At 36.0% G+C, this 15230-nt stretch overlaps 1 protein-coding gene across 1 annotated transcript; it reads right to left on the minus strand.

The window, feature by feature from the left end:
* Positions 1 to 302: 302 nt before the first annotated feature.
* Positions 303 to 10997, minus strand: HLH54F (basic helix-loop-helix domain-containing transcription factor HLH54F). Its single transcript, XM_074091376.1, has 4 exons — positions 10747 to 10997; positions 8428 to 8515; positions 6427 to 6571; positions 303 to 2051 (listed from the first exon to the last, which is right to left on the minus strand). Exons 1-4 carry the CDS (start codon positions 10835 to 10837, stop codon positions 1740 to 1742), a joined length of 636 nt encoding a protein of 211 aa, XP_073947477.1. The 5' UTR covers positions 10838 to 10997; the 3' UTR covers positions 303 to 1739.
* Between the last annotated feature and the right edge of the window lie 4233 nt (positions 10998 to 15230).

Genomic DNA, 15230 nt, shown 5'->3' on the forward strand with positions numbered 1-15230 from the left:
AAACTGTAAGACCAGTGTGGAGTAAGTATTGTTTTAGATCATTGATATGGACCTCCGCCAAGTTATGCCTGATTAAATAAATTATGTACTACACTTATATCCAATCCGACGAGTACTTATGGGTATATCAGAATAAAAAGTTGTAACCTATGTGTTAGGTATTCCTGCCATCTAGCTATCAAATTTTATCCAAATCCGTCCAACTCATTTAACGTAAAGGAGTAACAAACATACGCACACACTCTATCTATTAGCATTTTCTTTGACTAAAACTCCACGTTGAGCAATTAAACAATTCCGTCACGTCCCAGGACAAGGATGCCTATTTTTGCGGATGTCAAGCACTTAATTCGTGTTTGTTTTGTCAGCTCTGACGCCGACGCGGCGCGCCTAAAGTATTGTGTTACCATTTCACACTCACGTGCTAGACTATCTAATATTGTATTTCCTTCCACTGTCTCAGTAAAAACATTTTTGAGCCCCCTCGTGGGTTTACCTTCTGACTTACAGTAGGACAAGTTACTCAGGTTGAGATTTAGTAATTTTTCCAGCAATGATAATAAAATAAGTATGCCAAATTTATTGTTCACAGACTAATTTTCTAGTGTAGAAATTAAGGAATTCAGGCAGTAGTTAGTAAAACTCTTACTTAATTTTAATTATAGCCCTGCAAAATCCTACGGTCTTTCGAAAATGTTTAATGAAAAAGCAATTACAAAAAATCTGTCTGTATCGCTGGGCCCTGTTTCTCAAAGAATACATTATAATAATATTAGTGTTTTATCTCATATATAATTTGTATGAGAAAATGAGACAAAACACTATTATTATTAGACTAATATGCTTCGAAAAACTGAGCCCCGGCCGGACCGATTTAGATGAAATTGGCATGCAGATACCTTGCATCGTTTGAGACGTAGGAAAGGATAGAGGATTATTTTGTATCGGAAAATTGCAGTTCCCGCAGAAAGTGATAACCGAATTCTTGGCAGAGAATGTCGCATGCAAAAATAGATTTTTATTAATAATTAATTAATCGTTGTACAATTAGTATGATAATAACGCTAATGTATTTTAATATTTAATAGAGTGAGTGGAGTAAAAATAATCCGTGAACGTAAGTTAATATGCTTGAAAGTACTAAATTCATATTAGTGTCGTTTTATATTATGCTTTGAAGTATGACAGGTCCATTAGATGCTTTTAAGAACTACGTATATGAGTAATAAGATATTTAATTTAATATGTAAAATGGTTGAATTAATGGTTGTCTTTGTTAATGCCCAAAAACGGATAAAATCAGTTTCATTGTGCCAAACTGATCTAATAGCAACCACAGCCCTATAGGGCATTATCTAGGGCCCCATTATACTTATCTAATACGTAATCTAAAACTAAATAGTTATAATTAAGGATTTCAGCTTTAGAAAATAATATAATTTATTTAATTAAGTACAAACACAGTAAGTATCCGATCTAGAGAAAGGTTACATCACCGAAAAATGGGATTTGCCAATTCGTAGGTAAGTATGTAAATTCGTTAACAAAGTGTGTCAATCACGTTCGAAGTCGTATTGTCTAATGCGCGGGCGCTCACGATCACATTTGTCATCTCTCTTTCTACCCTCATATCATACTATACCGTGTGACAGAAAGAAGAGGTCAAAGTGATTATGATTTAGAACGCATTAGAAAACAGGCCTCCGGTTCTTATGCATTTTTAAGAGCTGCAGTGATAGCTAATTGTTTACTATACTATCTGAAGAATAATTTCTCATTTCGTAATAATTTCCTTTATAACCGTAATTACTATACTGAAGGGGGGTGCAAGTGTTAGTTTCGTTTGTAGTCATATCTTCATATATTTTATCATCGTAGTCATTCTCTGAGTATTTCTGTCCATAGTTGTCGTTGCAGTTCACGTTGTTTTGTATGTTTTCGTTTTGAATTTGGGTTCTGTTTGGAGGCTCACTAGGTTGGGTGGTGACGCTCCACCTCTGTGAGATCGAACAACTGAGCGACCCACCATGTTGGAAGGCGAAAGGCCAGGCCTGAAATGAAATAAAAAATCAAATAAATGAACAATTAATTAAGTGTAAAAATTGGTTGGTGTGGTAGAGTCTATGTCAAATAATTTGCAGCGAGCGAAGAGTCGTAAACCCGACCTATTAGTTGAACTTCTTATCCGCACCTAAATCAGTGATCGAAATAGGCAGAATAAATTTACCTGCACTTTACGGGAAAAAGTAATATAGAGTTGTTAATACCACCTAATCTCGGGATTCTGAAATTTAACAAAAAAATTTGGGATACGGATGTTGCGATCACATACTATGATTATTTTTTGCTAGGTATAGAAAAGTTTTGTTTCGATTAACTTTTATTGTTACTACTTACAAAACGTATTTAATTTACGTACCTACTTATCCTAACCTAGCTTATAGAAGTTATAGAAATCCCGGAAAGGTACTAACAACTCTATACGAGTAATATTACTTTTTCTGCATTATTCGCGGTAGTTCCTTTGGCTGTTCCTTCAAAGGGAACTACTGCATTTTTTCGCACTAGTTTCTTGACAAGAGATGAAGAAAGAACAGCGTTCATTTTTCCGCCTTTGTTCCTTTCGCAGGGGCACCTTTAGTTCTTGCAAAGGAACAAGGGCGAAAAAATAACCGTAGTTCTTCCTTCATCTCTGGTGAAGGAACTAGTGCGAAAAAAAACGTAATACGTAGTTTCGATTCCGAGCAGCCAAAGGAACTACCGCAAATAATCCCTTTTTCTTGCGAATTGTAGGTAAATTGACTCTACATGTTATTCTGATCACTGCTTATAATAATTGGGCATGTCTAATGTGTCTTATAAAATATGTTTATTTAGTTTCACTACCTTCAAACTTAAAATTCTATTATCACATCCTCAAGGACCCCCCATATCGTCTAAACATCGGAACAAGTGTGAATCTGTTTATTGCAGCACACTTGACTGCACTTTTTATGCACACTCACTTTGCAAACACACGTGTTCGGAGCCGTCTACGTTTTTGTGCAAAAAATAGAACTTGTAATGTAGAGGTATATCTTAGGATTAATTAAATTTAATAAATTAATGGTCTAGGTACTATTTCTTTTTCAGTTGAAAAATGGTAATATCAGAAAACCAGTTTAGTCTGTGCCAGGGAGTAAGGTAGATACCTACTTACCTAAATAGATTAACTCAAATTCATAATCGGACACTATTAGCAAAAACCGGCCAAGTCCGTGTCGGTCCAGGGATCCCTTTCTTTTGCATTTTTTAGATCTATTTTAATTTGGCATAATTTATTTCGCACAATTTGTACTGGCATAATAGTACAGCCACATAGTAATACTTTGGCCACTACTTTGTTTGGAATATTACGGTTTTAGAATAATTTTAGTTGAACTAATATATATTTGACTAATGTATATTATATGTACAAATTATTATTATTATTTTTTCTTATTTATTTTATGAGTACAATTTTAATTTCCATATCAGTTATCTACAAAATTAAAATAGAAACTTACAAAAGAAACCTTTACTAAATACATCCAAGATTCATGTGACGTAATCGTCATGCTTTCAATGTTTATGCTTTAAATGTTATGCGTAATAATTTATGCCTAAAGATGATAAGGTATATCGATTTTTCAGCTAAAAAAAGTATGCGTAACAATTTTATGCGATATTGATTTTATGCATTCCAACAGTGAACAGTCGGCCCACGCGCAGTGTAGTGTAAGTACTTAGCATTCCGTACGCATATAATGCGGCACATATTTAATTATTAAATTTTGATCAACTACGAGTATTATTACTCGCTAATTTGTAAAGCCTACTAGTTACAATATGATAGTGTTTACCTTTGAAATTCACTATACTTCCTATCACCCTACACTATATATACATCATCATGATTTTAAATTAAAAAGTTAATTTAGCTTTTAATACAAGCGTTCTTGTTGGGTGAAATCCTACTTGCATGATTTTACTACAACTTACTACATACAATACAATACAATGACTCTTTATTGTACACCAGAAATAGTACCTAAGCGATACAGAAAACAGTATACGGAGAGAAAATTACAAGGAGCATACAAGTTAAATAAAAGCTTGTAAAGAGTGGAAAATATGAATAATCGTCATGTAAAGTACGCAATTAAGTGAAAAACCGAGTGAAACAAAGGGGGTAAACATCGAAACAATAAAACTGGAACATCAACGTCCGGAGATAAATTTTATTTATACCAGTAACAGCTGCAAACTTTTGGTCAGCGTGTGCCGCCCGTAAAGATGTTTGTTGTTTTAACCTTTTTGTTTCTATCTCTCCTTATTCCTGGTCCTTGAGCTCGGTTTATCTTATAGCAGAAGGACTTTTTTAAATTAAAAAGTATGTTTATTTTAAGAGCTGTATTTCGAGAACACACAAGATGAGGCAATAATTTATTTTGTTTGCAAGCCAGTTTGTTGTTGCGTACAATATTATACCTTCACTAGAACCTAAGACTTTTTGTGGTCCTAATATTTAAATTAATAGTGTTATAAGTTAAGGGTGGTCAAACTGGCTGTCGCAATTCCACGGCGCCGGTGTATTTAGGTCTCCTAATTTTAATTAATAGCAGGTTTTCTAGACATGTTCTATTAAAATCGGTTCAGCCGTTTTTGAGATAGTTATTAAACTTTGAAGTGACAAAGTCGGGGGTTTCCCAACTTTTTGTTAGTTAGCTTAGGTTATATAAGTACCTTGTATTTGCGTGACACGCAACTCGATCATCTGAACATTTAGGTACACAAGCAAATCAAGTTTAACTCTGTTCATAAATAATTAAAACCCAAAATCTAAACGCATTTGAAACCGTTAATCCGTCCATCGATCACGCTGGAGCCTTCGTGGAACGTGTCTTGATAATCCCGCGATGACAACGAGGCCTGGCGTTTACAACTTACTAATCTAAAAGGTCGTATGTCCCTTCAAACTACAAACGCACATACGACGTTTTAGTTGAACGAGTCGATTAGCAAGCGTGTCTGACTGATTCATGGCGGTACAGTCGCGTGCGGTTCTCAACGAATTAACAGATGACAAGTGTGACAGGGGATAAATCGTAAACAATTATACCGTGTGACATGTGGGCGGAACTTTATCACGGTAAAGTGTTGAGTGGCGTTTATAGACCAGGTTTTGAGCAGATTTTAATGATTTAAGAGGTGTGGTAGCGTGTCAACGTCACTGAAAACAGAGGTAAGAATCACATTTTTCATTTAGGGGCTGTTTCACCATCCAGTGATTAGTGTTAACTGACGGTTAAATATGATGCCGTCTCTATTCGTTTTATTTGAATAGACGGAGACGGCATCGCATTTAACTGTCAGTTAACACTAATCAATGGATGGTGAAACAGCCCCTTAGACTATAAAAGTGCCTGCCAAGCACCAGCAGATGACTTCAGGCTAGAAGGTGTGGTGTTCCGTCGTTTTAGGGTAGCGACGAGACGCATTTCAAAAATCCCTAATAAGTTTTCTTTTATGGCATTTTTGTGTCTTTTAGGTCTTTTTGTGTAGCTATTTTTATTTTGTACTATTTAAATAAAAAAAAATGAAAAAAAAATATTTTTTAAAATTATACAGAGCATTGGTGATTTAACTGTAATTGTAATAACTTTTTTCTTGCTGTTGTTTTGTATCTATAGCTTTTAATACTGCTAGGACTTGTTGCAACTAACAGTGTCTTTTATGCCGCCGTTACATAAGTACGAGGCGAATTTCTTCTTGGGTGAAGAATATCTTCTTATTTTCCTTCATCGCAAAACTCATGGTAAATTAGGTACAAATGTACAAATGAGTTAGGTATTTATATTCGTTATTATCAACTTTTTTATGTAAGATGGGGATAACGGCATGAGAGTCACCTATCAAGCGCCCATAGACACCCGCAACACAATCTTGAAACTTAAAAAAAAATAACTTTACTCTCAAAAGGCCAGCAACGCACTTGTGATACCCCTCGTGTTGCGGGTTAAATTTTTAACTTAACACTCAGAAAAGTTAAGTCTAGTTTCTCTTTGAGTAGGACAAACCAGCTGGTACCTTAAGATCCCATGCAGTGTTTACTATATTATTGACAATTGACAGAATAGCAGCAGCTAGTCGTATACTAAACACCCACAGAGGCCACAGACCGCGCTAAATCGAAGTCTATGTGGACACCTCTAGCCGTCACCCGTGACTCCGTCCGCGTAGAATTATCGTATATCCTGTCCTTCTCCGGGACTCAAACTATCTGTTTACCGAATTTCATCGTTTAAATTCAGATTCATAGAGGTTCAGTGGTTTAGACGTGATGAAGTAACAAACAGAGTTACAAACTTTCGCATTTTAGTGGGATTGTCCAAGGCTGTCACTTACAAGGCTAAGCGGGTGCGGCGCGTGCGCCGATCGCGGCTCATGCAGCAGCGTCCGTAGGTGCGCGATGTAGGAAGCGGCCAATCGCAGGGTATCCAGTTTAGACAGTTTTGTATCCGCAGGGACCCAAGGGAGGGTTGTTTTTAGGCTGAAAAAAAGTTAATTAGTTAAATACACACAGATAAGACACACCATCACTCATAACTTAACGATATAACTCGCTCTGACCAAACGAAACGCGACAGTAGCTCAGATCAAATAAAAACTAAAGATAGGGCGCTGCGAACAACGAAGTGAGGCCGGTCAAACTACACCAATCCGTGTGCTAACACAGTTGCACGCACACACTTGCAACCAAACTACACCAAAACCTTATTACTTAACATAAAACGTCAACACTAGTGTTGCCATTATAATATTGTAGTTACCCTATTAGGTATTGGGTAAAAGCCGCCTATGTAATATAATCTTTTTTTATTAATTCTATTCTTTATTAACACGGCTTAAAACGTGAGAAAGTGACACGCAACGTAGTTATTTGGTTCTTGTAAAAGTTTATCAACATTTTTTATTGTAGTAACGGTATCAACGTGTGAAAGTAATTAAAACGCTATTGACTGACTGATGTCCTCCATGTCGTGTCCGACGAAGGCGAACCTTTAGGCTTGTTTATTATGTGCCTATTAAAACGTTATTCAACGGTAACGATATTTTTGTAGTATCGGGGTACTAAGAATTATTATGGCAACGCACACATGTTTATAAAACCGGCCTCACCGGGCGTTTCACCGCGCTCCATCTTTACTTTTTATTTGATTTGAGGACAGTAGTTAATTAATTTTCAGCCAGAACAGCTTTTTGCTTTACAACAATGCAAAACAAGGTAAGGTGGGTCATTTTTGCGGAGTTTAGGTGCATGTACATAGATATTGCAAGTACCTACAGTCAACAAAAAGTATTAATGTTGACTATACGAATATGTAGTTTGCATTGTCCTCCAAACTAAACATTCGTACCTACCAAGTTACACGGCGATGTCATTAACAGCTGAAAAGTTCCGATTATTCAATTGTCACCAAACTTAAGTTAATAAATGAATACCTAGAAGTGGTCGAAAAATAGTTTTGCAAAATTTTAAAACCACGACCGCTTGTTTGATGAATAATGTTTCTCCATCGTATTTTGTCGGAAATTTCGTCATGTCAAAATTTCATGACAAAATTTTATAAAGATTATATATTTCAAGAGTCAATTTCGTTGACGTATTGATTTCAGATAAGATTTTTTTTCTAAGTGATGACGATATTCATGCATGTTTTTTACAGTCGCTCAGATTCACCAGTTACGCACCGTTAACTGTGTTGTATGGCGTGTAGAGTGTAGTGGGAAGGAGCAATAACAATAAGTATGTGCAAAAATGGCCGTCGAAAGTTGCTACATATATGGCCTTACAGTAGCAAGTGGGTAAATAAAGGGAGCTTTATAACGATAAACACAATAAATACACACAATTATAAAGTTTTGACCTATGGCCTCTCAAGCAGAGGATCGTGGGTTCAAACCCCGGCTGGCACCTCTCAGTTTTTCGAAATTCATGTGCGAAATTACGTTTGAAATTTACCACGAGCTTTACGGTGAAGGAAACATCGTGAGTAAACCTGCACAAACCTGGGAGCAATTCAATGGTGTGTGTAGACGTACATATCGTCACTACTTAAAAAAAAACTCGTATCTCAAAATGGATAATTTTTCTGAGTTGCACTTTATGACCATTACCTCAAGGTTAAATTTTGTTGACGTATTGATTTGAGATACGAGATTTTTTCAAGTAGTGACGATTATAGGCTGGGATGATAAAGTTTTTAACAGATAATGAAAATTAAGACACACATCAGCTAATTTAAGGTGATAATTTCCTTGAAATGACTTTTTACATGGATAAAAATGGTGATTTAAATTGTGATGGGGCGCTCATTAGACAGTGAGTTTAGATAGTTTATTTACCGGCAGAATGCTTTGGAGAGTACCCTCATCCGAGCTCGCTCGCGGGCGTTGGCGGCGTTCCTGTGCTGAGGCTCCTGACTGCCGCGCCCTGCATACCAACTTTACATAAGTATAACAACATTTAAAGTACGGTCGCGGAGCACGAAAAATTTCGCGCAATGACCTCCAATACTTGTCTCTGTCACTCGCGCGTCAATATTTGACGTCGTATTCTTAAAAATTCATCTCTGCGAGCGCGACGGCAAATATTTACGCGCGAGCAACAGAGACACATGGTGAAAGGTCATTGTACGAAATTCTTCGTGCTCCGCGACCAGACTTTAACTCTACTTTTATAGTGCAGTCACTTAAGCAAAAAAAAATTAAATCAAAAAACCCGACTGCCTTAAAAACTAATAGGAAGAAATAAGTGGTCTAGAACTCTGTCAAGTAGCTAATTTCATCAGTCGGGACCCATTACTAAGAATTTTTGAGCTGGTCACGATTTAAATGGGTCCCGACTGTTGATCTTAACAGAACAGAACTCTAGACCACTAGACTTATTTTCTTCCTTTTAGTTTTTAAGGCAGTTGGGTTTTGTGATTTTTAAAATGTAATGTTTTATTTTATACTTTTTTGATATTTCTGTGAAAATGGTAGATTAAAAGTATAATAACTCATATATATATTTAGAATGGGCTAATTATTAACTTTCATTTGATACCCATATTGTTACAAATGTTACAATACAAAATATATTTTTCATTCCTACGCCATATTTTTTTTGCAGACGCCATTTTAAAATATTATATTACTTATAGCCTATGTCACTCCGACAGTTATGACAAATCCAATGATACCTCATATGTTAAAATCTGTCCAGCCATTTAGGCTGCAGAGAGGACCAATGAAATGGACATACATACATACGCTCGAAATTTACCCGACTGCCCGAAGGAGGGTTATGTTTTTTCCTTTAAGTTGGTTTATTATACTTAGGAACATTCTAATAACATTAATAGTTCTGCTAAGACAGTAATTCTACTTGGTTTCCAACTCTACACTCACAATTATAGTACAAATTAGACCACTAGCGCTTCGCCGCTTTTAAAAGAAAATTAAACTGACAGAAAAATGGCCAGTTATCTAAATAGTATGCCACCTCGCTAAAACATTTAATTGGCGTATGCTGCATTCGTAACATTTAGGGGCTATTTCACCATCCGTTGATTAGCGTTAACCGACGGTTAAATGTGATGCCGTCTCCGTCTATTCGAACAAAACAAATAGAGACGGCATCACACCTAACCGCCAGTTAACACTAATCAATGGATGGTGAAAACAGCCCCTTAGACTGCTTTAAAAAGGCTTTACTCGTAAAGTATAATAGCGTATTCGATTTTCAGTTAGGTATTTAATTAACACCTTGTTTATTAGGAAGGTATAGTTAGGTAGTATAGCAGTTAGTTAGTATAGTTAGGTATTTAATTAACACCTTGTTTATAGGTAAGGTAGGTAATTGTATAGTTAAACAATATTTGTTACTGTGTGTGTGTGTGTATTTGTTATAGTCGCCATCGCAATTATAAATACTAATAAAAAATTTGTACTACACAAAAGTTTAATTGCTTAGAAAAGGTCGAAACAAATGAAGCAAAATTTAACATATCATTAAATGAAATTAAATTAGGTACCCTACCCACTTCTATCTGCTAGTAGTACCTTAATTGTTTCAGCGTTTTACGAATTGCAAGATATAATAGAGAGAGAACATAATAAATTGCAAAGCCTGCCTATGCATTATTTATTTATTATTTAATGTGTATAAGAAAGTTTGGATACCTATAACCTAACCTAACCAATAAAAAGTTGGAAAACCCCGACTTGGTCACTTCAAAGTTCAGTATCTCAAAAACGGCTGAACAGATTTTGATAAAACATATCTAAAACTATCGCTAGAAAACCTGCTTTCAAATAAAAAAACCTCATTCAAATCGGTCTACACGTTTAAGAGCTACGGTGCCACAGACAGACAGACGGACACACAGACACACATGGCGCTCAAACCCTCTTTTTGCGTCCGGGGTTAAAAAGAGAGCGTAGATTAGGTACTAGCAATTGATAAGAAAAAAAACACAAAATATACCTAATTTATTGAATCAGGCGTTACTTTTCGAAGGACAATTACTTTGCTTACCCGCGACCTCCGATCGCAGGTGAGGTCGCTAAGGTATCGGGTGTGCAAAGTTTCAGTTCACTAAAATACGCTCTAAAACTATCCTACCCTCGCGCTTCCGTCACTTAACATGCACTTATTTGACGCCTTGCACTTATTCTTACCAGAACCAGACTGCGAGTCATCGAAGAAAAAGTCATCGTCATCGTCCGACCGCTTTTCCGCCGGCGGGGACCTAACGCGTTTCCTCGGCATCTCACACACGGCACAACACAAAATTAACTAAAACATTTTTTATGTTTCTTGTTCCGGGTCCTGTAGGTTGGAATGACAGCTATCTTATGCGCTGCGTACGCGCAAGGCGGGCGGGAAGTTGGGCGGTGCCCGCGCTCGCCCCTCCTGTGCCGGAGTTGCTCGACAAATGAGATTCCCTGTTTAGTGAAATCAAAATACATGGAATCCAAGTCTTTTTGTTGCACAAATAATCAGCCGAGCTTTTTGTTAAGGAGTTATGCATTGACCTGGTAAATTAATATACGTATAAAGTTTTTTTATTCGATAAAAAATGCAGGATTAATAATCATTCGCATCTTATGGATCTTAGATTACCCTACGCTACGATACACATAGGTACACATTACGTACCGTTCGTTTCGTTTTTTTTTAAATATAAAGTGGTTAAGTTATCCACCTGTGTAATGACAAAATTATTATTGAACTCATTAATTTATTAACTTAGCCGAATATATAGGTACCGTCTTAGGTACGATATTAATTGCTTTCTTAAAAAACATACTTAGTGTCAATGGGTAAAAACCGCATTAACTCAATTCTAGACACCTTTTGCCACTTTGGAAGTTCCAATACGAAATTTAAGTCGTACTTTTTACTTTTAAACCAATTAGCGGCGTCATAAGCGAGATAGAAGATTGACAGGAGGGTTTCCGTGTCACGTTATACTTTAACATTGGGGTGCATGTGCTGACGCCCCAGCACCATCCCAAAGGAAGTTTAAAAAAACGGAATGGACAATTTTATTGTCAATTAGAGATATTTGACATGAACTACGACCTCATAACATAATAACAGAGGACCACAGAAAGCTAAAAAAAAAATGGTTTATTAAAAGCAAAAACAAATTACAAGAAGGATTTCCGTTGGTTCCACACTAGGCTAAGCCTGTCACGTGGAAACCTGATTCGGGGTACAAACAATTGATTTGATTAAATCACTAAATTTTAACAAAAATGGGTGACTCATACGCACTATATTTAATTTTAACACACGACTGTGTGTGTCTGTTGCATCATAGCTTTGAAATAGATGGACTAATTCTGATTTTCGTTTTTTAACCGAAAGCTAATTTAATAGAGATCGTCCTTAGCTAAGTTTCATTAAAATCGGTTTAGCCGTTTTTGTGATATTAAACTTTGAAATCACAATATCGCGGGTCGCAGGACACAAACACATCTAGAGTGACAAACTGGAAGCAAATGGTAGGTTAATCTCTTATATTCAAAGAAAATTTAAAAGTATAGAGTCTTCAAAACGTGCGGTACGGTGCTCCTCCATTTTCCTCCGACTTCTTGCCTAGCAACCCTAATTCTGAAAAGTGATCAGTGGCTCCAGCACGCGAGGTGTTAGTATTGCCGTAAATAGGACGAGTAGGGTTGCTTCAGAAAAATTTACTTTTTGTATTATACATTTTTCTGGACCCTTTCAAAATCCAGGAGACTGATTTTGTAAATCAAGTGACTTGAAAATTGCAGTTGAAATTAAGAACCTCGACATTATAAGTATTCGATGTCCTCATTCGCTTGGAGCTGTAAAGAATTGAGATTTCTAAGTATTGCGATCAAAAGATAAATTAGAAAGCATATACCTACTTATATTTTCTGCAGGTATCATATATTTCTCTAATTTAAAACAACACGTAGTCAATAAAAAGACCTACTTATTACAAATAGTGGATGTGATTTGATTAGTAACATAATTCTTTAGATAAATACTATGTATGGCCTTGTTAAAATGCATCTAACGGAATTTTAACAAGAACAGAGGTCTTTAATTACATAATGTAGAGTTTATAAGAAAATATGCATTGCATGTGATGTGTTGCAGTTTTTCGATGTCAATGTTTATTCAAACCAACACACACCGGCCATACTCCATCTCCTCCGCACTCTCTCTACTCTACACATTCAGAAACCGACCGCCTGCATCCGTAGCACACCTTAAGAAGTTAAGAAGCTTTTGCAAAACTAGAAATTATACTTGGAACGTTTAGGTAATTAACTAAATGTTAACAAACTTCAGCTGCCACATTTGATACCTACATTCAAGCATTTTAAACATTTTACTTATGAAGAAAACAAACAAACTAGACTAGTGTATGTCAATACATAAATGTATAAGATAGTTTAATGGGGGAATTTCAATATTTAAGACACCAATTGACGTTGTTTTGCTTACATTTTAGTTAAATACCTATCCATATTATCAACTTGCAGACTAGTATGTACCTTCCTGCAGAGATGTAAATTACTATAACAGTTGTGAAAATTTATCCTTGAAGTTATACAAATAAGTACTTATTTATGTGTTTGTGCCAACCCTACTGAGTCCAGGTGGCTGATATCACGGCATTGAGTTTAACCGCCGCCTTAAGCACCATCGAGTATTTGTGACTTGCGCTATACTGTTTTCTCAACAAATAATAATCTTTATCCTACTTACAAGGAAAATAAATTACCTACTCAATTATATTCCAACGAAAACAATAACTTTTCTTGCCAAAGATTAGATTGGGTACCTACCTAATGGCTAGTTTTCGTTGTAGGTAGGTACCTAAGTAATATCTAATGTAATAATTAATGTGTTTTAAGTAGCGTCCCCTGAAAATTCCGCCAGAACAAACACTCCGCCCCGGTCTATTTATACAGAGTGACTTTAAATTGGTAATACAAACTAAATACATTAACCCAGCTGTTAAAATTGGTGTGGTTTTTGCCGTTTCGGCAAAATATTTTTCGGCAAATTTAACTTCCCAAAAAACTTATCGCAGTAGTTTCATTTCCCAAACGAATCGTTAGCATATTATAAACATTTCGCATTTTATTCATCCTACTAATATTATAAATGCGAAAGTTTGTGAGTGAGTGAGTGAGTGAGTATGTTTGTTACTCTTTCACGCTGAAACGGCTGGACGGATTTGGATGAAATTTGGCGAAAAACATAGGATACTTTTTATCCCGATATTCCCACGGGATAGGGATAAAATCTTGAAATATTAACCGCTGAGCTTAGAGTCATGAAATTTGGTATGTAGGAAGCTGGATGTCTAGAAAAACACATAGACGACTTTTTGACCCGATATTACCACGGGATACCTAGGAATAAAATGTCGAAATAACAACCACTAGGCTTAGAGGCATGAAATTTGGATGTAGGTAGCCGTATGTCTGGAATAACACATAGGTATTATAAGTTTGCTACTTTTTATCCCGATATTCCCACGGTATAGTTTTGTAACTCAGGGACCCCATACATCCCTGTATTATTATTATTATTATTATTTCGTATTTTTTTCTTTAATTGTATACTGTAGTTTTTAAGCATTTTATTTCTAATTATTTTATTTTGAAAAAATTACTTTCTGCCAAGTTTCTTGCGGCGCATTCTTCTTGGCAATGATGGTCTTTCCGAAAGCGCTGGTAGTATAAAAAATGAAGTGTAAGGCCTATTTACTGAATAAATGATTTGAATTTGAATTTTGCATTTGAATTTGGATAGGGAAAAATTTTGAAACTTCAGCACTGGGTTTAGAGTCTTGAATTTTGTACAGTCATTCACAACACAACCTCAATGAAGACCACGATATAAATATTGGAAATTTCCAGGGGAATTTTGTAAAATCCCGAAAATTTAAATTGCAGCTACCACACCGAATAGTTTACGCGTGCGAAGCCGCGGGTAAAAGCTAGTATATCATATTTAGCATAATTTTACATTGTCAAGTTTTATTATGACAAACGTTTGCTTAATAATAAACAAACGTTTTCTTTTGGCTAATATTATATTCCAAAATGACAGTTCGCACCCGAACCAACCACACAAACCAACTGCTACCAGAAAAGTAGGTTAAGTTAGGTTAAAACTGCATCCCCGTGTGCGTAGGTTATAAAATAATAATAAAAAAAACATTTATTTCAGGTCATTTTGGTAACCCATATTTTTACATAAATAAGTATAAGATTAAATTAAATAAAACAAACCAAATTAAATTAAATTACCTACATTCAATTAAATAATTGAAACTCAAATTAAAATTAAATTAAATTACATCATTTCAATATCAAATGCAACAATTGAAACACTGGGTAAAGATCATCACTTGATTTGTCCAGTGATGATGTCTACCCAGTGCTTTGTCATGGGGCAGTCCAGGCGGTCCGCAAACATGCTCAGGATGGTGTTGGAGCTGCCGCGCACTCTGGCCCATTACCACGAAGTACAAAACTCGAACTTCGTATGTTGCCGCCCCGCTGACGCTTATGTCATTTAATACGCGAGTGAAAGGGACGGTGAGATACGAACTTCGATTGGCGAGTTTCGTAGTACCTAGCCCCTCTGCTCAGCAGAGACGCCA

This window comes from Choristoneura fumiferana, chromosome 8 (assembly GCF_025370935.1).
Source record: "Choristoneura fumiferana chromosome 8, NRCan_CFum_1, whole genome shotgun sequence".
In the NCBI taxonomy this organism is placed as follows: domain Eukaryota; kingdom Metazoa; phylum Arthropoda; class Insecta; order Lepidoptera; family Tortricidae; genus Choristoneura; species Choristoneura fumiferana.

What these genes read in the sequence shown, in the direction of transcription:
- HLH54F (XM_074091376.1), bottom strand. Translation starts at nt 10,837, where the DNA reads ATGCCGAGGAAACGCGTTAGGTCCCCGCCGGCGGAAAAGCGGTCGGAC. An exon ending in TGACTCGCAGTCTGGTTCTG is followed by an intron (nt 8,516 to 10,746) that starts GTAAGAATAAGT and finishes GTTGGTATGCAG; the next exon opens with GGCGCGGCAGTCAGGAGCCT. An exon ending in CGCCGCACCCGCTTAGCCTT is followed by an intron (nt 2,052 to 6,426) that starts GTAAGTGACAGC and finishes ATTTCATTTCAG; the next exon opens with GCCTGGCCTTTCGCCTTCCA.